We start from the raw sequence: 21,397 nt of genomic DNA, 5'->3' as shown, positions 1-21,397 counted from the left end.
TATAGGTTCAATGCCTTGATGATACTTACAGAAAATATCAATTGTGCTAAGTGTAGCTTATCTGGCTGCTGCTTATCGTAGTCCATGACAAGGCCTTCACCTTGACGCACTGTTTCATGCTGCCTTGTGGGTGAAAGCTGTTCGCTTGGCATGGGGAGACGGCTGGACACCCATTGTGCAGAATCTGATAGAGTAAGATGGTGTTCCAGCTCATTACGCCCTTGTGGAGACGCTTTACTATTGATTTGTTCATTGGACTTCCTGTTAGACTCAATTAACAAGTTTGGCACTTCCTGAAGTATTTCTTCTGTTTGTATTACATCATCACTTTCACTTATTCTCATGTTAGTCAGTGGTCTACCCAAACGCTTCAAAATTGAGTTGACGTCAAAAGAACTACCAATTTCCAAGCGCTTTGGATTCTGGCTGCACAAACCAAAGTACATAATCATTCCTCATCATTGCATCCTCTTTGTGTGCCAAACTTGAGAATCCAATTGTCCACAAAATCCTGAACTTTCTATTTGATTTTTCTCTCTTTGGGAGGAGAAGGGGGTTTTGGGGTGGGGGGGGGGGGGGGGGGGGGGGTGTACACAAATGCTTTTTTCAGATTACTAACACGACAATTTATGTTCAGAACCGAACTGGCAAATAGGCCAAAGCATGGTTAACAGAGGTCGTAGGAGGCTATCGTATTGAGTAGGTGGAGCCCCACATGACAAATACAGATACGGTTACTATTCATTGCACATTTATTCTGAGTCTACAGCCATATTAGTTCACCCAGAAGTTACATTTGTTGGAAGTCCTTCAAGAACATGTAAGGAGCTCAATAACAGCCTGATGAATGGATGCTCGAAATTAGAGGATCGCCATTCTTCACATGTGGAAGTGGTCCTTTGTGTGTGTGTGAAAAAGACCCTTCTATAAGTTTTCTGGACACTCCCCTATCAAGAGGGCACATGGTACAAGAACAGCAAAGGGGGGAAACTCTCCTGTAGACTCATTGCACATTTATTAGGAGTCTAGAGCCATATTAGTTCACCCAGAAGTTACATTCGTTGGAAGTCCTTCAAGAACATTTAAGGAACTCAGTAACAGCTTGATCAGTGGATGCTCGAATTAGAGGATCGTCATTCTTCACATGTGGAAGTGGTCCTTTTTTTTTGGCATGAAAAAGATCCTTCTATTAGTTTTCAGGACCGGTCCAATGGGCTACAACTCCCCTATCACAAGGGTACATGGTACAAGAACAGGCAAAGGGAGAGATTCTCCCATACTGAACAAAATAATATTCAACAGCTAGATCACAAAATCGGAAGAAGTAAAAAAAGAAGAGAAAGAGATTTTTACGTCATAGGAAACTATCCCAAGAGACCTTAAAGATCTATCCAAAGAAAAGAGTTGAACTCAAGACCTGTTATTCAAGAGGGAAATGGCATAACCAATCTACCACACTTGGGTGATAGAAAGGTAATACCAATTTCCTCTTCTTATTAGCACACACACACACACACCCGAGAAGAAGAGGGAAAAGCAATTCAGGTGGTGGATAATGCCACTGGATGCCCTGGCCCACTGCAACGAAAGGCCCCAGCAGCACACTGGACACAAGAGAGAGACTGCAGATGGGAGCTGATCAGTAGCCTTGGCCATTGGTTTGTATGGTGGGCCCCCTGCTTTGGAGTGTTTTGAGGGCCAACCTGAGCATCTGCTGCTGTTAGGAAATTAGGCATGGGGCAATACTGAGGTCCACCTGCCAGAAGCCGAATCCTTCCTTTGTCTCATATCCAAGGGCTGGCCTCAAAATGCTGACCATGCGATTCCTCCCCATCTTTGGCAAGAGAGAGGTCATCACTCGCACTATCCTATGCCAAATCTGCTCGGCTTGAGGGCAATCCTAGAGACAGTCCCACTGAGTCTAGAAGACCACACCTAGGGCAAACTGAGCATGTCCATATGCTAGCCAGACAACTGCACTTGTCACAAACTGCTGACATGTCAAGCCATTGAAGAACGAAGCGAACCTGTAGATCCCGACCGAGGGGCACAAACCCTAAGGAGATGTAGCAAAAGAAGTTTCAACCAACTTAAGGTTCCCGTCTGATGGGGCCTAGAGTAAAGCAGCCCACACACACACACACACACACACACACACACACACACACACTTTTTTTGTAAATCGATTGATTAATTTACTAGTGGGAAACCTCAAAGCGAGGAAAACCCACTGCAAAGATCATACACAAGGGGAAAAGCACAGAGCTACTCAGCTGTAGAGAGTAGCTAAAAACATTCATATGAAAGCTGATGCATCTCTAAGGTGATATCACCAACTTCCAAAGCAAATTGTAACAATTGCCTAAGAGAAATCACAGGATCATACACAAGGGGAAAAGCACAGAGCTACTCAGCTGTAGAGAGTAGCTAAAAACATTCATATGAAAGCTGATGCATCTCTAAGGTGATATCACCAACTTCCAAAGCAAATTGTAACAATTGCCTAAGGTGATATCACCAACTTCCAAAGCAAATTGTAACAATTGCCTAAGAGAAATCCTGAAGAGAGGGAATGGGTCCGCATGAGTACGATGGAACATGTAAGCATTACGCTGACTCCACAAGGTCCAGTAAGCCCAGTATCTGACCCACATAAAGAAGACCGCAAAACGTTGTAGTGACGGGGAGAAAATGCCAAATGCCCATAATCTTTTGTGAAAGACAACACCAGGAAAACGGAGCCACATACCGGCCGATACATGGCGAAGGAAGTCTCTAGTAACGCAGCAATCCCACAACAAGTGACAAATATCCTCTTCTACAATTAAGCAACGAACGCAAGAAGAAGGACGAATATGACGCGCCCGAAGAAAAGTGCCAACAGGAAGCACTCAAAGCAAGCAGCGCCAAAGAAACATGCGCTCTTTCAAAGGCAAATGGCTTGTCCACAAGGCAGAGAGGAGCCTCCTCCACCAGATATAAGATTTGTGCATACGCCAAAGGGCATTACAATGACCATCAAGCCATGATTGTGGTAGAAGAAGAGCATAAATTCGACCTGCAGAAATATCTCAAAAAGGCGTTTCCCGAAGGGCCAAATCAAACATGCGATCACCATCAGGTAAAGGTGAAATAGGCAAAAAGTGGAGCAGAATGCTTTGAAGCTCTCTCCAAAACTGACGGTAATGCATGCCCAACCCAAAACGGCAAGCTGCAAAGGGAAACTCAAAAATATATCTAGCCTCATCGACCACATCCTCAACCACACGAATGCCACGACTAGAGAGAAAGTAAGCCTGACGAGGTGAGCGGTCGACCAAAGTAAGAGAGAATGCCCAGCTCCAATGGAGACTTTCCAAACGGATCGAATCACCTTCCTACCAAGGATTCCACGATAAATGCATCATAACCTCTTTCCAGGCAGATACTAAAGTGGAAGCAAGAGGACATCCAAGAATGTGCCCTTCCATCTTGCCAAAAACCACCTACCAGAGAGAGGGTTGCCAATGGCCAAAAGCAGAAGTAACAACGTGCTGACCGAGGAATGCAAAACATCAAAGTCCAAGGCTGAATTTGTTGCACAAGAGTAGGCAACAACATAGCTTTCCTCGCAAGCACATGCCTGCGCAAATCCAAGATATTAAGTCCACCGAGAAGTTTAGGAGTGCAAAGCTTCTCCATCGACATCAAGCGTAATCCTTTTTTCAGAGCATGAGTCCGCCAGAAATGGGACATAATGTTTGACATAAGAGAATCAAGACATCGGCGAGGCCAATGCATCAGTGGCAAAAAGAATTGAACATATGCCAACAGGATACTCTGAACAATTCGCAGACGAACATGCAAAGGCCAAGTAGATAGCTTCCAGTAATGCAGTTTGACATTCAAGCGTTGCATGACCCAATTGACTTTCTGAAAAAATGAGTAACATTCCATCCAATTGGATAATCCAAATGCCTAGTGATGACATTTGAAGACACAATCTCACCTCGCCACAACAGAGTATGCCAATCACAAGAACGGAGAGGTAGAAGCTTCGATTTACAAAAGTTGACTCTAAGCCCAGCCGCAATGCCAAAAAGTTCCAATGCTTCCATAATCACCTGGACATCCGCCTGCTGATTACGGGGCATAAGCAACGAATCATCAGCGTAAGCCTGGCCAACGAAAGTATGACCCGAAGGTAACCGCAGACCATGAAGACGCTGAGCAGAAGTCAAGTGATCAGGATAAGTTAACAGCGGGTGAGTAGCAATAGCATACAACAAAGCACTAAGGGGGCAGCCCTGCCTGACCGAACAACCAAGAGGCCAAGATTCAGTTAATTCACCTTCCAAAATCCCTGAAGACGTGCTACATGCATACAAAAAATGAACCACATTGGCGAATTTAGGACCAAACCCTAAGCACGTCATCGTGGCGGCAATGAAGTCCCACTGTACAATGTCAAAGGCCTTTTCAATGTCAACTTGCATAACCAACACATCTTGTTGAGTGTACTTAGCGTACTCCTTGCCAATCAAAACATTAGCCAGATTATCCATAATCTAACGACGTGGAATGAAACCATATTGAGCCTGATGGAGTCCTGCAAAAAGATGGTCCTTAATGCGATGCACCAACATCTTAGCCAATATCTTATAAACCACCGGCATCAAAGTAATCAGGCGCCAATGAGAAAATCGCTCACAAAGTGCTTGCTTAGGCAGCAATTTAAGTAAACCTTCTTTCCAAGATAACGACAAATCTTGTTTCTCCCATGCCGCATTAATCATGAAAAGCAGTGGATGCTCAAGAGCCTCCCAGAAGGAGAGGAAAAATTCCACAGTAAGCCCATCCCAGCCGGGAGACCGCCAGCGGCCCAAAGCAAGCAACGCACTGTGCAATTCTGAAGCAGAGAAGGGGTCCTCAAGGCCACATGCATCTTGCGGGGATATGATCGGAGTAACAAAGGAAAGCATCAATTGACGTGCATGGCAAGCAGCCAACGATGCCTGAGAAGGAGCAGCAAACACCTGTCCATAATGCAAAACCATGGCATCCGCAAGTTCTTGCTTTGAAGAAGTCCAAACACTCGAGAAAGCATAACCCGCTTAATTGCCTGTGAAAGTCTTGAATGATGTAAACGCTTAAAGAATTGCTTCGAAGTACAACCTTTGTCCATGAAAGCCTATCGACGAGGACGCGTCTACCATTTAGCAAGCTTTCGCTTATCATTACGCTGAATACACACAGAGGCTTCACATAACTCCGACATCTCAGCATTAGACAGAAGCCGCAAATCAGCCAACTCTTGCAGTCGCTGACAAGCATGCTTCGCATCTTTGACATCCCCTCGAGTGCACTGCATGTAATGCTTGCCATAGTCACAAATGACACTTTGCACCCTCATAACAAAGCGATACCAAGCAACATCAAGATCAAGATGCATATGAACAAGCAGAGGGGGAATAACCTCAGAAATCATGTCCCGAAAAACCTCATGTGTTAGATAAGCATTATTAACAAGTAGTAGACGTTTCCTGGGAAGAGCCTAATCACAACGAGTCTGCCCAAAACTCACATCCAACAAAACAAGGTAATGATCCGATAACTGCAAGGTGTAATCAATGTTGATCTCACATATAAATTCCTCATATTGTTGCAAATTAAGCAAATACCATCTATCCAACCGCGCTCGATAAGAAGAATGGGCAACATGTTGAAAAGTAAAACCAAAGGCATTTGGATGCAAATGCCGCCATATATCAGTCATCTGAGTAGCAGCAAAGAGATTATCCCATTCTTGCCTTTCCGCAAACAACATATGTGAATTGCCAGTGGTACTATCATCCATCTTAGGGGTATTATTAAAATCACTGCAAAGGAATGCACTCGAGGTCCATGAGCGAGAAGAGATGTCTCGCCATAGAGCAGCCCTTTGTCCAGATGATGTATACGCATAAATGCCTCCAAATTCATACACCTGACCATTCAACAAGCATTGAATCACCATCCAGCGGCCATGCGGATCATTATACAAGAGAACTGGCTGAAGCTCATGCCGAACCAGCATCAATAAACCTAAGTAATCATGCAAACCAACATATGCAATCCAATAACCTACAAAATAAGAACACTGACCAGCAAAGTCATGCTGGTTGTGTTCTTGCAAAACCACAATATCTGCCTTACATGTATGTACATAGTGCCAGGTCAGTCGCCATTTATCCAGGTTACATAACGCACGCACATTATATGAAATGCATTTAATACGACTGTGCATTACAAACCATATTTACAACAGCAAGAAACTCAAGGATCAAGTCGAGATGCCCATAGGGACATCTCCATCCACCGCATCCATGGCAGAACCCATCCACTGAGTCAAAACAGGAAGCTTGTCCATAGAAACTGCTTGAGAAGTGGATGCCTCACCCAAAAGTACATCCTTATAAGAGTGCATCGCTTTTTCCCAAGCGTCAATCAACGTGCGATTGTCATTGCAGGGAAGCAGCTTAAAGGATACATTCTTATTGGCGTTAACCAAAGGAACATAATTACGAGAGGAAGGTGGAGTACGAATTTTCACTGTGTTTTTAGGTATCACCCACGAGCCAGCATCAGTTGACGCAACATTTTTGCCTTTCCCTGCATTTACATTCCCAACATCCGCAGACGGCGGATTTTTGTTTTTCCCTTTATCTGCATTAGAAGCCACCTTCATAGCAAGGATTCCATTTGATTTAGCTTCACCAACAGGTTTGCCTATAGGGGTAGGGGTAGAGGAAGGACAACCCAAAAGAGGGGGCTGCAAAACAGGTTCCGGACATTTAGATTGCATGTGACCGAATTTACCGCATCGAAAACAGGAGTTAGCAAATTTGCCCCATTTGAGTTTAAAAGGGCGCTTGCCCACCTAAGGATCCCCTGAATCCACCATAATTCCATCCGGGGTATGTTAATCCGTATCCCACGGAATGCAAAACCTGTTAGTGTTCGCGTCCAATTTCGGAGGGCAAATCACCTTGCCAAGTTGAGCAGCCAACAAAGGAAGAAAATGCCTCCACGTGCGGGGAAAATCAACAATTTCCACCCACATAGGACATTTGTGACGAATAAGACTTTGATAGTCCTTCGTAAGTGCCCAAGGTAGAACATGAGTCATCTGCGTGCCAAAAAAGAGGGGAGACATCTCCAGCAAGAGGTTTCTAGTCTCAATATCTGCCAGCAGTACCTCATAGAAACCCCGAGCACCAAAAATAAACGACTCGGACAGCCTAGCGTTTGAGCTGAAAATCAACCCACTGTCCGACATCCTGCACAACGGGCATTTTGCCAGGGAAAAACACAATGACAACATTCATGGCATATTGTGCTACCGGATCCATTAGGTCCTGTACTGGAATTCGCACCTCAAGAGCTGGTGCCTGACCATTCCAGGCTTTCCTGGTCTCTTCGAAATCTTCATACAGGCAACTTTTGATTTCAGAAGCATTCTCCGACTCCATGGCTTTACGACGCTTGAAGATGCACGGGAATTCTGACATACATCAACCGAACCACGACCGAAAGCTAGAGCAAAGAACTTTTTTTTGGGTATTTTGACACTTTATCTATTTACAGAGACCTCAGAGATATGTACATCTCTCACAGAACTCGTACATAAAATCTGACAGCAGCGAGCAGATACAGGTGGGCGAGAGGCCAAATCTGCACACGCAGTTGAACACCAAGCTGTCTCCACATACTGTCTGTACAGACGAATTACAACTAGAACGCAAACTGTGAAGAGGACAGAGGCTGACTGCGCAGAGATGGATTGCTGCGCTGAGGGCTTATCACTGCAAGAAGACTGCACAGAGGCTCGAGGCAGGCAATTCGTGCAGGTCTCCCAAAGCTGAGGGCGTGCAGATGCTGCTTACTGTGCAACGCTGCAGAGAACTAGAGAGCAAGTTGTGACTCGCGAGGTGGAAGGCTGCTTTCTGCGTAGGCTTAGGGTTCGCGAGCAGGACTGCAGTTCGACGCCCACACACACACACACACACACACACACACACGCACGCACTCTTCTCACGCGTGGGCGGACGCACACAGACACATGCATAGTTTCATTCTCTGATGGAAAATCTTGAAGTAATATCCACACACACACACACACACACACACACACACACAACTCATAGAAGCTTATCACGTGGCAGCAAAAGTACGGAATCTTGAAATTTACGCTGACGTGGCAGCCTGTACAGAATTCCGCAAAACGTGCTGACATGCTGATGTGGAAGACAATATGGATTTCCACGTTTTATGCTGACTGCTGACGTGGCAGATTGTACAGATTTCCACAGTTTGCGGTGGCAGCTTTTAGGTAAGATGCTTTTGGACCAAACGCTTTTGAGTTTAGTGCTTTTCATGTAACTCCTTTTGAGGCCAAGGGCCTTTAAATATGTGCAGAGGGCTTAGTCTCTGAGCACACTTCAATGTGAAGGTGCAGAGTGCGAGTACTGGCATTGTACTACGTTCGAGCAATATAAAGAAATACCGAAGGGGCGCCAAGGTTTGGGGCCAGTGCTCTCTCTCAGGGTGGAATTCCACCACTCCCCATCTAGTGTGTCTATCTCTTTCAATTCAGTTGTTATTTGAAGTGCTTAAAGTTGTTCAGTTTGTTCTTTCCCGTTGACACGTGGTGCCCGTCTCTCGTGACAACACTCCCTCTGTATGTGACCAGCCACTGAAAAAAAGTAATCCGCTGGTCGATAAGCATGTCCAAGAGCTCAGTCTAGAAATTTGTCAAGTAGTCATCCATAATCCCTTGTGGGTGCCAATGCTTTTAGTGCTGTTGGAGTGGCCTATGCCTTACAAGTCGGGCTGTGTATTGAAAAAAGGATGGCGTAGGGTGGGCGGGAGAGGCAAAGGGACCACTCGTGAGAGTTCCACTTCAATTGAGCTAACGATCGAGCTTGTAATCGTTAGTCGTCTCTATTGGGTTTGGGTCAAGCAACCACACACGTCCATGTAAGGAAAGTACTGTAGTCGTCTGACAAGTTGTTACAGGCTTGGACACTCCAAGCAAGAAATCAATAGCAACACACGAACAAAAACTTAAAATCACTAAACTTTGAGTGAGAGAGAGAGAGAGAGAGAGAGAGAGAGAGAGAGTCGACACGGCACGACGGATTCCATGCCCGGAAGCACTGGCCCCAAAGACTGGCGCCCCTTTCAGTATTTTTTTATTATTGATCACTGCAAAGTACAACTCCCGATGGTCCTCTACTCTCAAACTCCACGTCCACATGCTCTGCAGAGTGAGGCCCCAAGAGCTCTTATAAACAGTACAAGGGATGCCCAAAAGCAAAGCCCCAAAAGCATCAATTCAAAAGTATTGAACCCCAAAAGCATCTGCTCCCAAAAGCAAGCGATGATTCAAGCTACTGCAAAACGTGTCGAAAATCTTGGAGATCCATAGGCCGTGCCACGTCAGCAGTCTGCCGCAAATCATAGAGGTTCGTACAACGCTGCCACATCACCAGTTCAATGCATTCTTTTAACTTCTAGTGTCCCCTTGGCCCCATCAGATAGGACCCTATAAGTTGGAACAACTTATAATATTGAATCTTTTAGTTTCACTAGGGTTTGTCCAGTCGGCCATGCTACGTCATCACTTCGTGACATACTTCCCTCTTGAAAGAATTGTAATCGCCCTCGATTACGCCTGCAAAACCAACATAAGCGAGAAACCAATTTAGTAGACACAAACTCTTAGTACCGACACACTAGACAATATATATCCAGCACTTGCACAAAGACGGTAGTCAATGAACATTCAAATCACATTCACATCACAAACCCTGTCGAGATCTTGGATGAGAATTATGATCTCACTGATCTCACTGATCTCTCACGGACGTCTTGATTGACTAAATCTTGTTACTATCACATCCAGATCTCACTGATCTCTCACGGACGTCTTGATTGACTAAATCTTGTTACTATCATGTCCACCTCATCTCTCAAGAGAACAAGACAAAAATGCTGCAATCATTTTGTCTTTCAAACATGCACTCAAACACTACTCACATGAGAGAGCACATAAAACATATTAATTTCAAGAATTCCTATTTCGAAGTACTTTTATAAAGTCATTCATCAGAATACTGTTAGTCCATCAATATCCCTGATATGACAAAGGAAATTAGTGACTTTATTCCATCTAAGTAATCTGTGACAAAGGAGCGGAGTAACTCCCCTCTTGTGCAATCCCGGCTGCACCAGATTCAAACTACTCTTCATCGAGAACTCTTGGAAAAGTCGAAGCTAGACCAAAAGCCTCAAGGTAAAGTTTCAAAAATTGAGGAGTACCTGCTAGGTCCTCCTCCATCCACTTCGCATCCAATGCCGGATAGTTCTTAAACTAAGAACCGCCGCATCACTTTACCTTTCACTTTTCTTTCCTTGTGCCTTGAGACTGTGGGTAGCCTCACTAGCCTCCCATGTCCATTGGCATATCAGTCTCAATTATCGGAACCCGAGACGCACTAGCATCTGATCCCCTTTCTTCTCTGGATGAACTTGTATCTGGTTCCCTTAGTTCGTCGGAACCCTTGGATGTGCTACCATTTGATTTTCTTACTGATCCAGAATCCTGTGATGAATTGTCATCCGGTTCCCCTGATGCATTCTCTTCAGTGGAAGACTCTTGCCATGGTGAGGTGGATACTATCCTGTCTGTTGGATAAGTCAGTGAGCTGGCATGCATTCCAAATCCTTGCTTAGCATGTCTCATAAGTCTCTGAATAGAGTTAGATTTTTGTTGCAGACAATACTCTCGATCTCTTTTGGCAAACCACAGCAAAACCGCTCAATCTGGTCTCTCAAAGTAATCTTCTGAAACAAGATACTGGCAAATAACTATCCCAAAACCTCTCGCAGTAGTCATCCAATGTCTCTTTCTTAGTCATTCTCAAGTGATGCCAAGCCGTGATGACATCTCTTTTATATTCGTCTGATATCAAGTTGAAGTGAATATTTTCTTGAATTTTAACCACGTCACTAGTGCTGCTCTATGTAACAATTGATTAGACCACCTTCACACCTTGGAGTGTTCCGTAAACCAACCTGTTGTACAAACTCAAGGGTTCGATGGGTGTCCTAGTAGCCTGAAAACGTTTCAAACCTGACCGCTTGATCCCCTTCCTTGAACTCCTTGGTCTTCTTGCTGATTTGCTCATTGTCAGAAGAGGACGAGCTCTCCTCCTCCAAACTGCTAGATGGTCTTCCATGCTTTCTAGACTTTTTAGAAAAAATATGCTTTTCTTGCTTTTTCTCTGCTTCTTCCCCCTTTTCTCATCCTCTCTGGAACTAGAGGACAACAAACTGTCGGAACTCTCTGAAGGCGAAGAAAAATTTGAGTCATCCTCGAAATAACACGCTTCTTAGGGATCTATTTTTAGTTTTGATATTGAGAAGCACTCAATCGGTCTTCTTTCGCATGGTTTTGTGTAATGCAAGAGCCTTCAAGTGATCCAATGTTTGATTCGATCTCTCTCCCACTCCGGAAAAATGGATCCTAATCAATGGCTTGGAGGGGTGTTGTGGGCAGACCTTCCCACACATTGCAAACTTGATGCTGGCATTGGTGGCATACCTCGATGGAATGTATTCTCTATAGAGCTTGTTGCAAGTGTGTTTACCCTAGCTATAGAGTTTTTACTATCGGATGGTGCAATCGTCATGGCATGCCGAGAAGACCACTTGGCACTCATCACTAAGGAGACCCGCTTGTGCGATTTTCTCTATCTTCGCACCATTTTTATTCGGATGGTGTCATGCACATACGATGTACTTGATGACTTCACGGATCTAGTAAGTTCTCAACCATTTCTCCACAAATTTCATGGTTGGTAGACATTGATGTGTTTTAGTTTTAAACAATAACCATATTGCAAGTCAAGACATTGCTGTTGGTCTTGTTCATACGTAAGAGCACATAAGAGAAAAACTATTGTTGCAAAGAGAAGAGAAAAAGTTCTTTGAATCTTGCAATCAACATCAAAGACAACAACAAAGATACAAGAAAAAACAAGAGGGAAAACAAAAAAGAAAGCAACACATGCTAAAAATAAAGAGCAAAGTGCAATTTTTGATGATGGTTGACGCAAAAGATTGTATCAAAGATGAAATCACCAATAGATACCCCATCCCAAAAAAAGGAAACAACATGAAATGTCTTGGAATGGTCTATGCTGTCAAAAAGTTCAAGCATTACCTATTGGAAAATAAGTTTGTCTTCTTTATGAGGGCTTGTTTCTCTCATGAGACTATGGCTAGAACAATTTTATTAGCTGGTATATGGTGGCCAACTCTGTTTGCAAATGCTAAAGGATTTTTCAAGAGATGTGACTCTTTCCAAAGAGCTATGGAATGGGAGCTGGTCTCTTCAAAAAACTATTCCAGTGTTAGAGTTCAGAGCTACTGATTATCTAGGCAGTTCAGTTAGTAAGGACTGAAACATAGTACTGGATTGAAATAGAGAACTGAACTGAAATGATGTACTGAAATGAAAGACACAACTGGAAGATGGGAAATAATATTTGTAGATTCAGATTAATACTATCAAGGATAAACAATATAGAGTACAACAGGCTTGATTACAGAGGTGAATCTAGAAGCTAAGAGTTCGTAAGCCAAAAAGCCCGGTTATAGTGTAGCAGGTCCTATTTATAGCTCTCAGAGTTACTACAATAACGTGCGGTAATTACTGCCAGTGTAGATGTTCTCGCTTTCGACTGGTTGGCCTTCTAAAGAGTAGTTCCTACCTACTGGGACTGTCCTCGCCTTCTACATCCATCCCTTCTTTCTTGAATTTTTGTATAACTCCAAAATTTCATTCTGGAAAAAAAAATCCACCGCCTAATTCTGATTTGTTGCTGAGAGAACCCATCTGGTTTTTTGAGCTAGCCGATGTTCCGCATGATAGTATTCTTTCGGTATTGCTAGCTTTATGCCATACTTCATGCTTGTTGAGTGCTTGACACCCATATAGTTGTAATTCTAAGGGTGTCCAGTCAAGGAGATTCTAACGCCTGACTGGGAAAATCCAATGTCTGATTCTAAGATGGAACTACCTAGTATCCTTCCACTGAACTCGCTTCCTCTTGCCCTTCTTCTTTGTCAGTGCCTCAGAAGTCCCAGTGTCAGCATTTTCCTTCTGGATAAGTCTGTAAAACCTCTTTCTCAAGCTAATCCCGCCTTTTTGTGGTGATCTCAAATTCATAAGGCGTGAGGGCGTTGCCAAGTTTTGGTGTCGGGATCATAGAGACTATGTTTGCTTTTAGTGAGACGGGTTCTGGCTAGTTTATGACAATGCAAGGTTGTCTGAATCGATCCCTGCGAAAGTGGCTGATTTGTCTTCAATCTGGCCTTGAAGAGAACCTCCACCATTTCTATGTATTGTGGTCACAACCCGGGTTTGGCAGTGATATCCTTTTCAAGAATCTTGAAGGACTTCACAGTCAGTTGCAGCAACTGATATGTGATCTTCGTTAATCGTGAGAGCTGGACTGTCCCATACAAAAGTTGAACCTTTTCATTTCCATTAGTAGGTCCATGATAGTGTCCTTTTTGAGGGCATCATTGACCAGTGATTGCCAAGCTTTCAATTCCATAGAGGCTCGCTCCTCATACCAGTCCTGAAGTTCCTTAGTGATGATGAAATAAGTCAGCCGATCTACTGGTTTTGGATGATGAGGATGCAAGGCTGGAAAAAATCTCGGCAGTTCAGCCTCTTTAGCAGGTAATGCATACAGGAGTACTAGAGAATCAGGTACAAACTTCAAAAATTTGAGCACAACTTGGTTCTGTTGCTGCATCATCTTCCTAGTAATTCGAACAAGCGAAAAAAGCTTTTGGAGAGCAGTTGCCTGTTGTCCTATTGTCATTTGGGTTCGGGGTCCTTTACTGCTGAAAGATTGATCTTCAATAATGGCCTGCACCCTATGATCTAGCAGACCTCTGGCAATTTTCATCTGAAGCAAAACTTCTTTTAGTTGAGTCCTGACCTCTTTCATACATCTGTATGTAGGTCTGTTTCCTGAGAGTAAATCCACTTTAAGAGCTATAGAGTGGCGATTTGTAGTAGACTGTCTCTGCCAATGTGGATTGATTCTGCTTGCCACCTCGAAACTCGACTTCCGGCCCAAATAACCAAGGAAATCTCCGATTTCCTCTTCTTCCGAGAGTCCTTCAAGCCTCTCAAGCCTTTCATTATCAGGTGCATCTTCTGGTCAAGTGCTCTGTCCAGCTCTTTCTACGAGTACAGCTCCCACTTTTCTGCACTCGTCTGTCCTTTCAGCTTTCCTCCCGACCTGAGAGGAGAATCAATGGCCTCACGCCATCTCGAGCGAATCTCATCAATCGGGTAATTTTTCAGGTGTTCCACAAATCTTGGGTCTCTGGAGTACTTGATCAGTCTTTGCACACACATGTCAACTTGTAGTTGACGCTTGTACTCCACTATGGCAAACTTGTACACTGAAACTTTGCCCAAATCTTCATTCTTTTCTTCAATTTCGGCGCCGAATTTCAACTTTTCTTCGCCTCCCCCTTGAGAGGTGTTATCTTTGTCAGATTCTCCGCGAGAACCTGTCACAAACTGCTGACGTGTCAAGCCACTGAAGAACGGAGCCAACCTGAAGATCCTAGTCAAGGGGCCTAAACCCTAAGAAGAAGCACCAGAAGAAGAAGAAGAAGAAGAAGAAGAAGAAGCAAGAGAAGTAGTTTTTACCAACTTCTGGGACCCCGTCCGATGGGGGCCCAAGTGACCTAAATAAAGCTAGACACACCTTGCATAGAAACTGATGATGTGGTAGAATTGTACAAAAGTCCCGGCTGTACGGATTCCCCTAAAACGCGCTGACAATGCTGACGTGGCAACTGTACGGATTTCCACAAAACGCGCTGGTTGCTTTTGGGCTAGATGCTCTTGAGTTTGAAGCTTTTCATGTAATTGCTTTTCATAGGCCAAGGGCCTTTAAATATGTGCCATGGGCTCATTCTCTGGCATGCTTCTACGTAAAGGTGTGTCGTACATCCCTTTAAATTCAATTGTTATTCGTCGAAGTACTTAAAGTTGTTTAGTCTGTTCTTTTCCGTTGGCACGTGGTGCCCGTCCCGTGACAGAACCCATGTGTAATGTGGGGTTCTTTATGGCTTATCTCCTTTAAGACAGAGCGACGAAGACGGGAGCGAGCCTGATGCAAGACACTTGTTGGAAGGTGTTCTTCCAGATTGTCTTTGCTGTAGCTTTTCTTTTTCTACCAGTGGATCTGCTGTAGATCAACAACTTCTTCCAAGAAAGCTTCATCAATATCAGAGAGCAGAGATTTGGATCCTTGCAAGGCACTAGGGGATGGCTTGTCAACAACTGAAAGTGGAGTATCCACTGGTGGGAGAATGTGTGGGGGAGGTGAACTTGTTGGAATGCTAAGAACAAGAGCAGCCCTCTGGGCCAGAGTAAGGACACCCGCTGGCTCCTCTACCAACTGCACCTTGTCTTGAGAGGCAACCACATGGGTAGAAGGTAGTCGCTGCGGGATGGTGCTAACTGCTATCGGATTGATCTTGGGAAATGTAAACTCATTTTGGCTTTGACTTGGGCTCGAAGACGTGGATGCACGAAGGTTGGGACAATCCTTGCTGTAGTAATGCTTCACTTCATGGCAATGACGGCACAGAGGGGACTCTTCTGACAGGGGGCATTTGCTTTGATAATGTCCATATTCCCCGCATCTGAAGCACAAAATGGGCCGATTCAATGGGCGAGTCGAAGGGGGAGGTGGTCCTTGCTCCTGGTGCATGGAGGTGGAGGATGCAGTATAGAAGCTCTGAGGGGCTCAGGGAGCATTGGCATGAAAAAAACTTTTGAGACTAAAAAGTGCTTGGCATACCTTGCAAAGAGGGGTATTCAACAAAGGTGGCATGTAGTTTGAATGGCCATAGGGGGAAACCATGTTGGATGCAGGTGCTAACCCTTATGAGAGTAGGACCAAGACTTTGCTGTATTTGTTGCAATCCCTTGAGGTAGTAGCAATTTTTCCTCATCTCCAGACTTTTCACAGAACTGGCAATAAACCCGAAGGGGGAATTCATGTGGAGGGTGCCCTGGAGAGCGGCATGAGCTACACCAAATCATAGCCTTAGTCTCCTGTTGAGACCTGAGCTCTTCTAGCTCGCGCTTGATTGCCTTGTGATGTGGAGGCTTCTCTTGTCTAAGAAAGAAGGACCTCTCCTCTTGAAGAGCTCGCTGTAACTTTAGGGATTCTAGTTCCCTGTGTAAAGAAGTCAAGGGGTCAGATGGACTTTCCAAAAGTACAGAGGCAGTCTCTACCTGAGGAGAGTCGGTAAACAGCTTCCTTGCCCCCTCTATCCTAGTGGTAGCAGCAACAAACTCCTCCAGAGTGGCTTTAGGTCGGAGACTTTCTTTGAGTTTTTGCTGAGAAGTCTAGGAAGAGCCTTCTCTACCCACTTCTTGACCATACATTCACCTGGTTCCTGAGGAAGCTTGGCGACTAGAGACTTTGTTTTGGTCATTAGCTCTGCAAAAGTATTTTTGGGCTGGAGCATCAGATTGGCCAACTCATCCAGAACCTTCTCTTAGAAGTCCCCTTGTCTGAAAGCTTCACAAAACTGTTGTCTTAATGTAGCCCATGTTGTAAACGGTTTTGTGCAAACTGACTGTACCATTTATCTGCTAAGCCATCCAAGGTGGATGGGAAGAGTACTAGGTAGGCGTCTTCTCGATTGAGGCCACGACCCCTGCAGAGGGAAACAAATCTGTGGGCATGGTCGTTGGCATCCTCTGTGGAGAGACCTTTGAAAGTTGGAACTTGATATTCACCTTAGCCAGAACACTTGTGAGCTCCTCCATGCCTGTCTGCGCAGGAGTCTCTTGCTCAAGAGCTTGCTGTAACACACTGGGCCAAAACTTTACTGAGGAGGGTGACCCGGGAGGTGTAGAACTGGTTGAAGATATGGAGGTAGCCGTGTGGGAAGGTAGGGGTAATGGGGCCGGTGGACTTCTGCTTGGCATGAAGGGTTGACGCTTCCTGTGGTAGTACTTCAAAGGACTTAGTAGTGGGCATCGTCTCTCTTTTGACTGCCTTGTATGTGTCATGCATGAACCAGAAGCCCACCCAGGCTTTGGACACGAAGACCTTTAACTTACTGCACACTGGTCCAGACTCCACTAGACTAGGGCGAGTGACTAGACCACCTGACTAGACCTGGACCAGAAGCCCACCCAAGCTTTGGGCACGAAGATCTTTAACTTACTGCACACTGGTCCAGACTCCACTAGACTAGGGCAATGGAAGAGAAACATGAACATGGAACACACGAGAACGTGACAGCCGAGAGATGGGGCAAGCCAACACATGTTGTGGCCATTGAGACAAGGAATGTTAAGGTTGTGAACAGAGAAATGGTCCACCGCATGATGACGGCCCGAAACACAAAATATCAGCCACCAAGTGACGGGGCTGCTGACGGTAACAAGCCCAGCCGGAGAGGGGGCCGTAAGGAACAAAATCAAGCTAAACCAAGTATGGGGACACTCACTTGCCCTCACCATGGCATAAGCATTGGTAGTAAAGCAGAAAGAAAAGGTGGAAGGTGGCATGTATCACAAACGGGCCGAAGGTACCACCCAGGATCACAAAAAAAGCATCCACAAAACGAGTAATAATGACACGAGGGGGAAAATGATGTTTGGCATGAAATTTGAGATTAAAGAAATATTCCCACAAATTAAAAGATTTTTCCTAGCTTGTTTGGCCTTTTTATGCCCAAAAAAAGGTAATTGAGGGTAAAAAAGTGCCTACAAAGATAATAAGATGGCCAAAGTTTGCCCATTTTGGGTCAAAAATGGGTCAAAGTTCCACATCACTCACGGTTCCTGTAGAAGGAAGACTATGTTGTGCTCTCTATTGTGGTGGTCCTGAGTACTTAATACACAGAAATCTCACTCCATGGCACATAGAGAAATGAAATGATATATTAACGTCTTCAAAAGGCCAAAATGACCTATGAGACCATCAGATACAAAGTGGTGAATCTAATACAATGTCTGAAGTACAAGTACAAAAATTACTGAAAGTAAAAATGAAAACTGAAAACGTGTGAAATGTGAAATCTGAAAATGTAGAATAGGCCCTCAATGACAATCTGGGTGTCGTGCTAGAATGCCTCTGATCCTCTGCTGGAGTCTCCGTCGATGTAGTGTGCTCCTGTGTCTCGGTCGTGGTCGTCTCGATCTCCCGAGCTCAATCGCCCTGTCAATGAGGGTGCCTCTGGTATGAATGCGGGTACAACCATGTGCTGGTGGTTGGTCTCTTGGCTCCCTCAATCCAAAGAAATCTGTGATCTGTCTTTGCGACTGTCGTACTCCATGTCTCCCCAACAAACTGTCTCTATGTCGGTGTAGCTCAAGTAGATATACGCCAAGGCATCTCTGGTCCTGATACCTTATGACTCTATCTAGGGGTCCAAAACCCTCCCTGAATAAGCAATGGAAGCGGCCTCGTATCTCATAATACAGTGCAGTGGCATATGTAGTGTAGCTCTGTCTCTGGCTCTCTACCGCATAGTTGACATATCCTAGACTCTGGTGGTATCCCTGTGAATCTACCCGTCTCAATCCCCAGCTGGTGTGAGGATGTGCGAATCTGACCAATAGCACATCGCAGACCATGAGATAAATGAGTGTCCATGTAGTTCGGACAAGTCACAAACCCATCCCCTAAAAGTTGGAGAACGTGCTCTTTGTAGACAGCCATCTTTGTGCCCAACCCATAGCACATCGCAGACCATGAGATAAATGAGTGTCCATGTAGTTCGGACGAGTCACAAACCCATCCCCTGAAAGTTGGAGAAGGTGCTCTTTGTAGACAGCCATCTTTGTGCCCAACTCCTGTATCGGCTCTACCCATGTCCTCCTGGTGTCCAACTGTATAAGATCCTGACGAATGAGTCTAGTGATCTCCGTCCGTGTGACTGGCAGGGAGGGTGCATCTAGGGAATACTGAAAGGGAGGCAATCTATCCATGCTGAAACCATGCCTCTCAAACCATGAGGTCATCTATGCATACCAACATGATGCATCTCCCTGCATCGCTAACTGTCTAGAGGACTCAAGAGCCAGTCTAGTATATCTGCCTCTATGTGTATCCCATAGGCTGTGCATAAAGGACACTGATCTGGTAAGAGCCTCAATCTCTATAGGAGGGGCGGCTACCTCTGCTCGAATAATCGCAGGTGGTACAGAGGCCTTGGCTCTAATCATCCGGGATAACATAAATACCAAGGGTCTCTCCATGTTCCTCCAACTGTCATGATTCACAGATGGTCCCCAAACTTGGACCCCATAAAGCATAGCTGAAGCAACCAAAGTATCAAAGAGCCATAGTTTTGTTCGTGGTTCTTGAAACTGAACCTGCGAACACATCCTCTCTAGCCCTCCTAATGCCGCATAGACTCTCGATAGTCTAGTCTCTGCTGCTCTCCTCAGGGTAAACCTCGGTCCCGTGAATACCACCCCCAGATATGTATATTCATCTGTGTACTCCACAGTGTCCTGGCCATATACGAGTGTAGGTGCTGATCTCTTGACCCACTGTGGTGTGGTGTTAAACACCATAACCTTGGTTTTACCAAGGTTCATAGACAATCCACTATCCTCTGCAAAGTTGTGCAATGCATCCAAATGTCTTTGCATGCCCTCTGGCGACTCTGACATTAACACAATATCATCAGCATATAATAATAAAGGGATCCATGTCCCTGCCAGCTGAACGCCTCTGTCACCCTCTCTGTCAATGTAGTCAGAGACCTCATCTACATACATACCAAAAAGTGTAGGGGACAAAGGACACCCCTGTTTCACTCCAATAGTGGAATGAACAATGTCAGAAATCCCCTCAGGAGTGCGTACCTGGCCAGTCACTGAGCCGTATAAAGCCATGATCCCCCATATGATCTCTGTGGATACTCCCAACTTCAGTAGCCTGTGCATCAATTTGGCCCTCGGCACTGTGTCAAATGCCTTGCGGAAGTCCACAAAGCAACAATACATCCGTCTCCCATGTGCCCGACCCTCCTCAATAATGGCTCTGAGTGTAAGAATATGGTCCAAAGTGGAGAAACCCCTCTTGAATCCAGCCTGTCCTGCTGCTCGTATGCCTTCATTTTCTGCCCATTTACTGAGTTGCTGTTCAAGAATGGCTGCATACAACCGTGCCAATGTGTGCCCTATCATAATAGTACGATAGTTCCCTGGTACCGTGGGGTGCCCTGCCTTGAAAAGAGGTACAATAGTAGATAATCTCCAGGACTCGGGTAGTCCCTCACACATGACACGGTTAAACAACCGCGCAAGAACCTCTGACAGTAAATCTCTAGCATGTATCAAGTGCTCTGCCACCAAACCATCATGATCATATGCTCTCCTAGTCCTCATCCTGTTAATGGCATTCTTCACCATCTCAGTGGTAAAGAAGGTACTAGTGGGTGGACATGGCTCTAGAGGGTCTGGTAATGGTGGTTGCCCACGTACTGTATATAATGATGCTGCATATTGACCCCAAATCTTGGGAGAGGTAATCACTGGAGGAGGTGAGTGCTCATGGAAGAGACGCCAGGCCTCACCTGAATCTCGGCTCAAAAAGAGCTGATACAAATCACGTTCCATCTGGGCTAAAAAGGCCCGCTTCTTCCGTCGCACTAAACGCCGAAGGGCAATCCGAGACTGTCTATATGTAATGACTCCAAGTATAAGCTCGCTCTGAATCTGAACTCTCATCTCTCTGCACTCCTCATCATACCAACTATTCTGAGGCATGTTCCCAGAACGTCTTCTCTGATCTGGTTGAGTGTGTGGGTATGCCTCTGCTGCTGCCCCATGCAAGATCTCCGTCAATAAAGTGGTGATCTCCTCCACTGTATATACAGGCTTGGCTGCCCCCATCCGTCTGTAAATCTCTTCCACATAAATTGAATCCGTCTCTGGTGTAAAAGTATACCCTGTGTGTGCAATCCTCCATGGTGTCTGAGAGACACTATACTGGAAAGAGACTGAAAAACTCAGGAGAGCATGGTCCACTGCTACTCCAACAGGCCTAGGGCCCACACTGAGATCTTGAATATGAGAGATGAAGCTCGGTGAAGTCATGACATAGTCCACTGTACTGGCCCCATGTCTGTGTGGAAAGCATGTGAATCCCCCAGACGAAGGAAAAATCTCTAGACCATTAAGTATGGCCAGACCATGCGTAGTTGTCATCTCCATGAGATATCTCCCATACTCTGTGTGCTCTTTATCCTGTGAGTGTCTGTCAAGTCCCATCTCCGATATATCCATCTCTCT

The 21,397-nt window shown here is 45.1% G+C and overlaps 1 protein-coding gene across 4 annotated transcripts in view; it reads right to left on the bottom strand.

Annotated features, from left to right (window-relative positions):
- LOC147433867 (uncharacterized) overlaps window positions 1–21,397 on the bottom strand; it is a 145,914-nt gene that overhangs the window by 1,467 nt on the left and 123,050 nt on the right. For all 4 annotated transcript variants that reach the window (XM_086490493.1, XM_086490494.1, XM_086490495.1 and 1 more), the window contains exon 12: window positions 30–426. In XM_086490493.1, coding sequence (XP_086346619.1) covers window positions 30–426 — 397 coding nt within the window. The remainder of the gene's footprint in view (window positions 1–29; window positions 427–21,397) is intronic.

This window comes from Adiantum capillus-veneris, chromosome 19, assembly GCF_014529385.1.
Source record: "Adiantum capillus-veneris isolate H3 chromosome 19, ASM1452938v2, whole genome shotgun sequence".
NCBI classification, from domain to species: domain Eukaryota; kingdom Viridiplantae; phylum Streptophyta; class Polypodiopsida; order Polypodiales; family Pteridaceae; genus Adiantum; species Adiantum capillus-veneris.
Note: the sequence above shows the minus strand (reverse complement) of the source record. Positions and strands in the feature narration are given on the sequence as shown.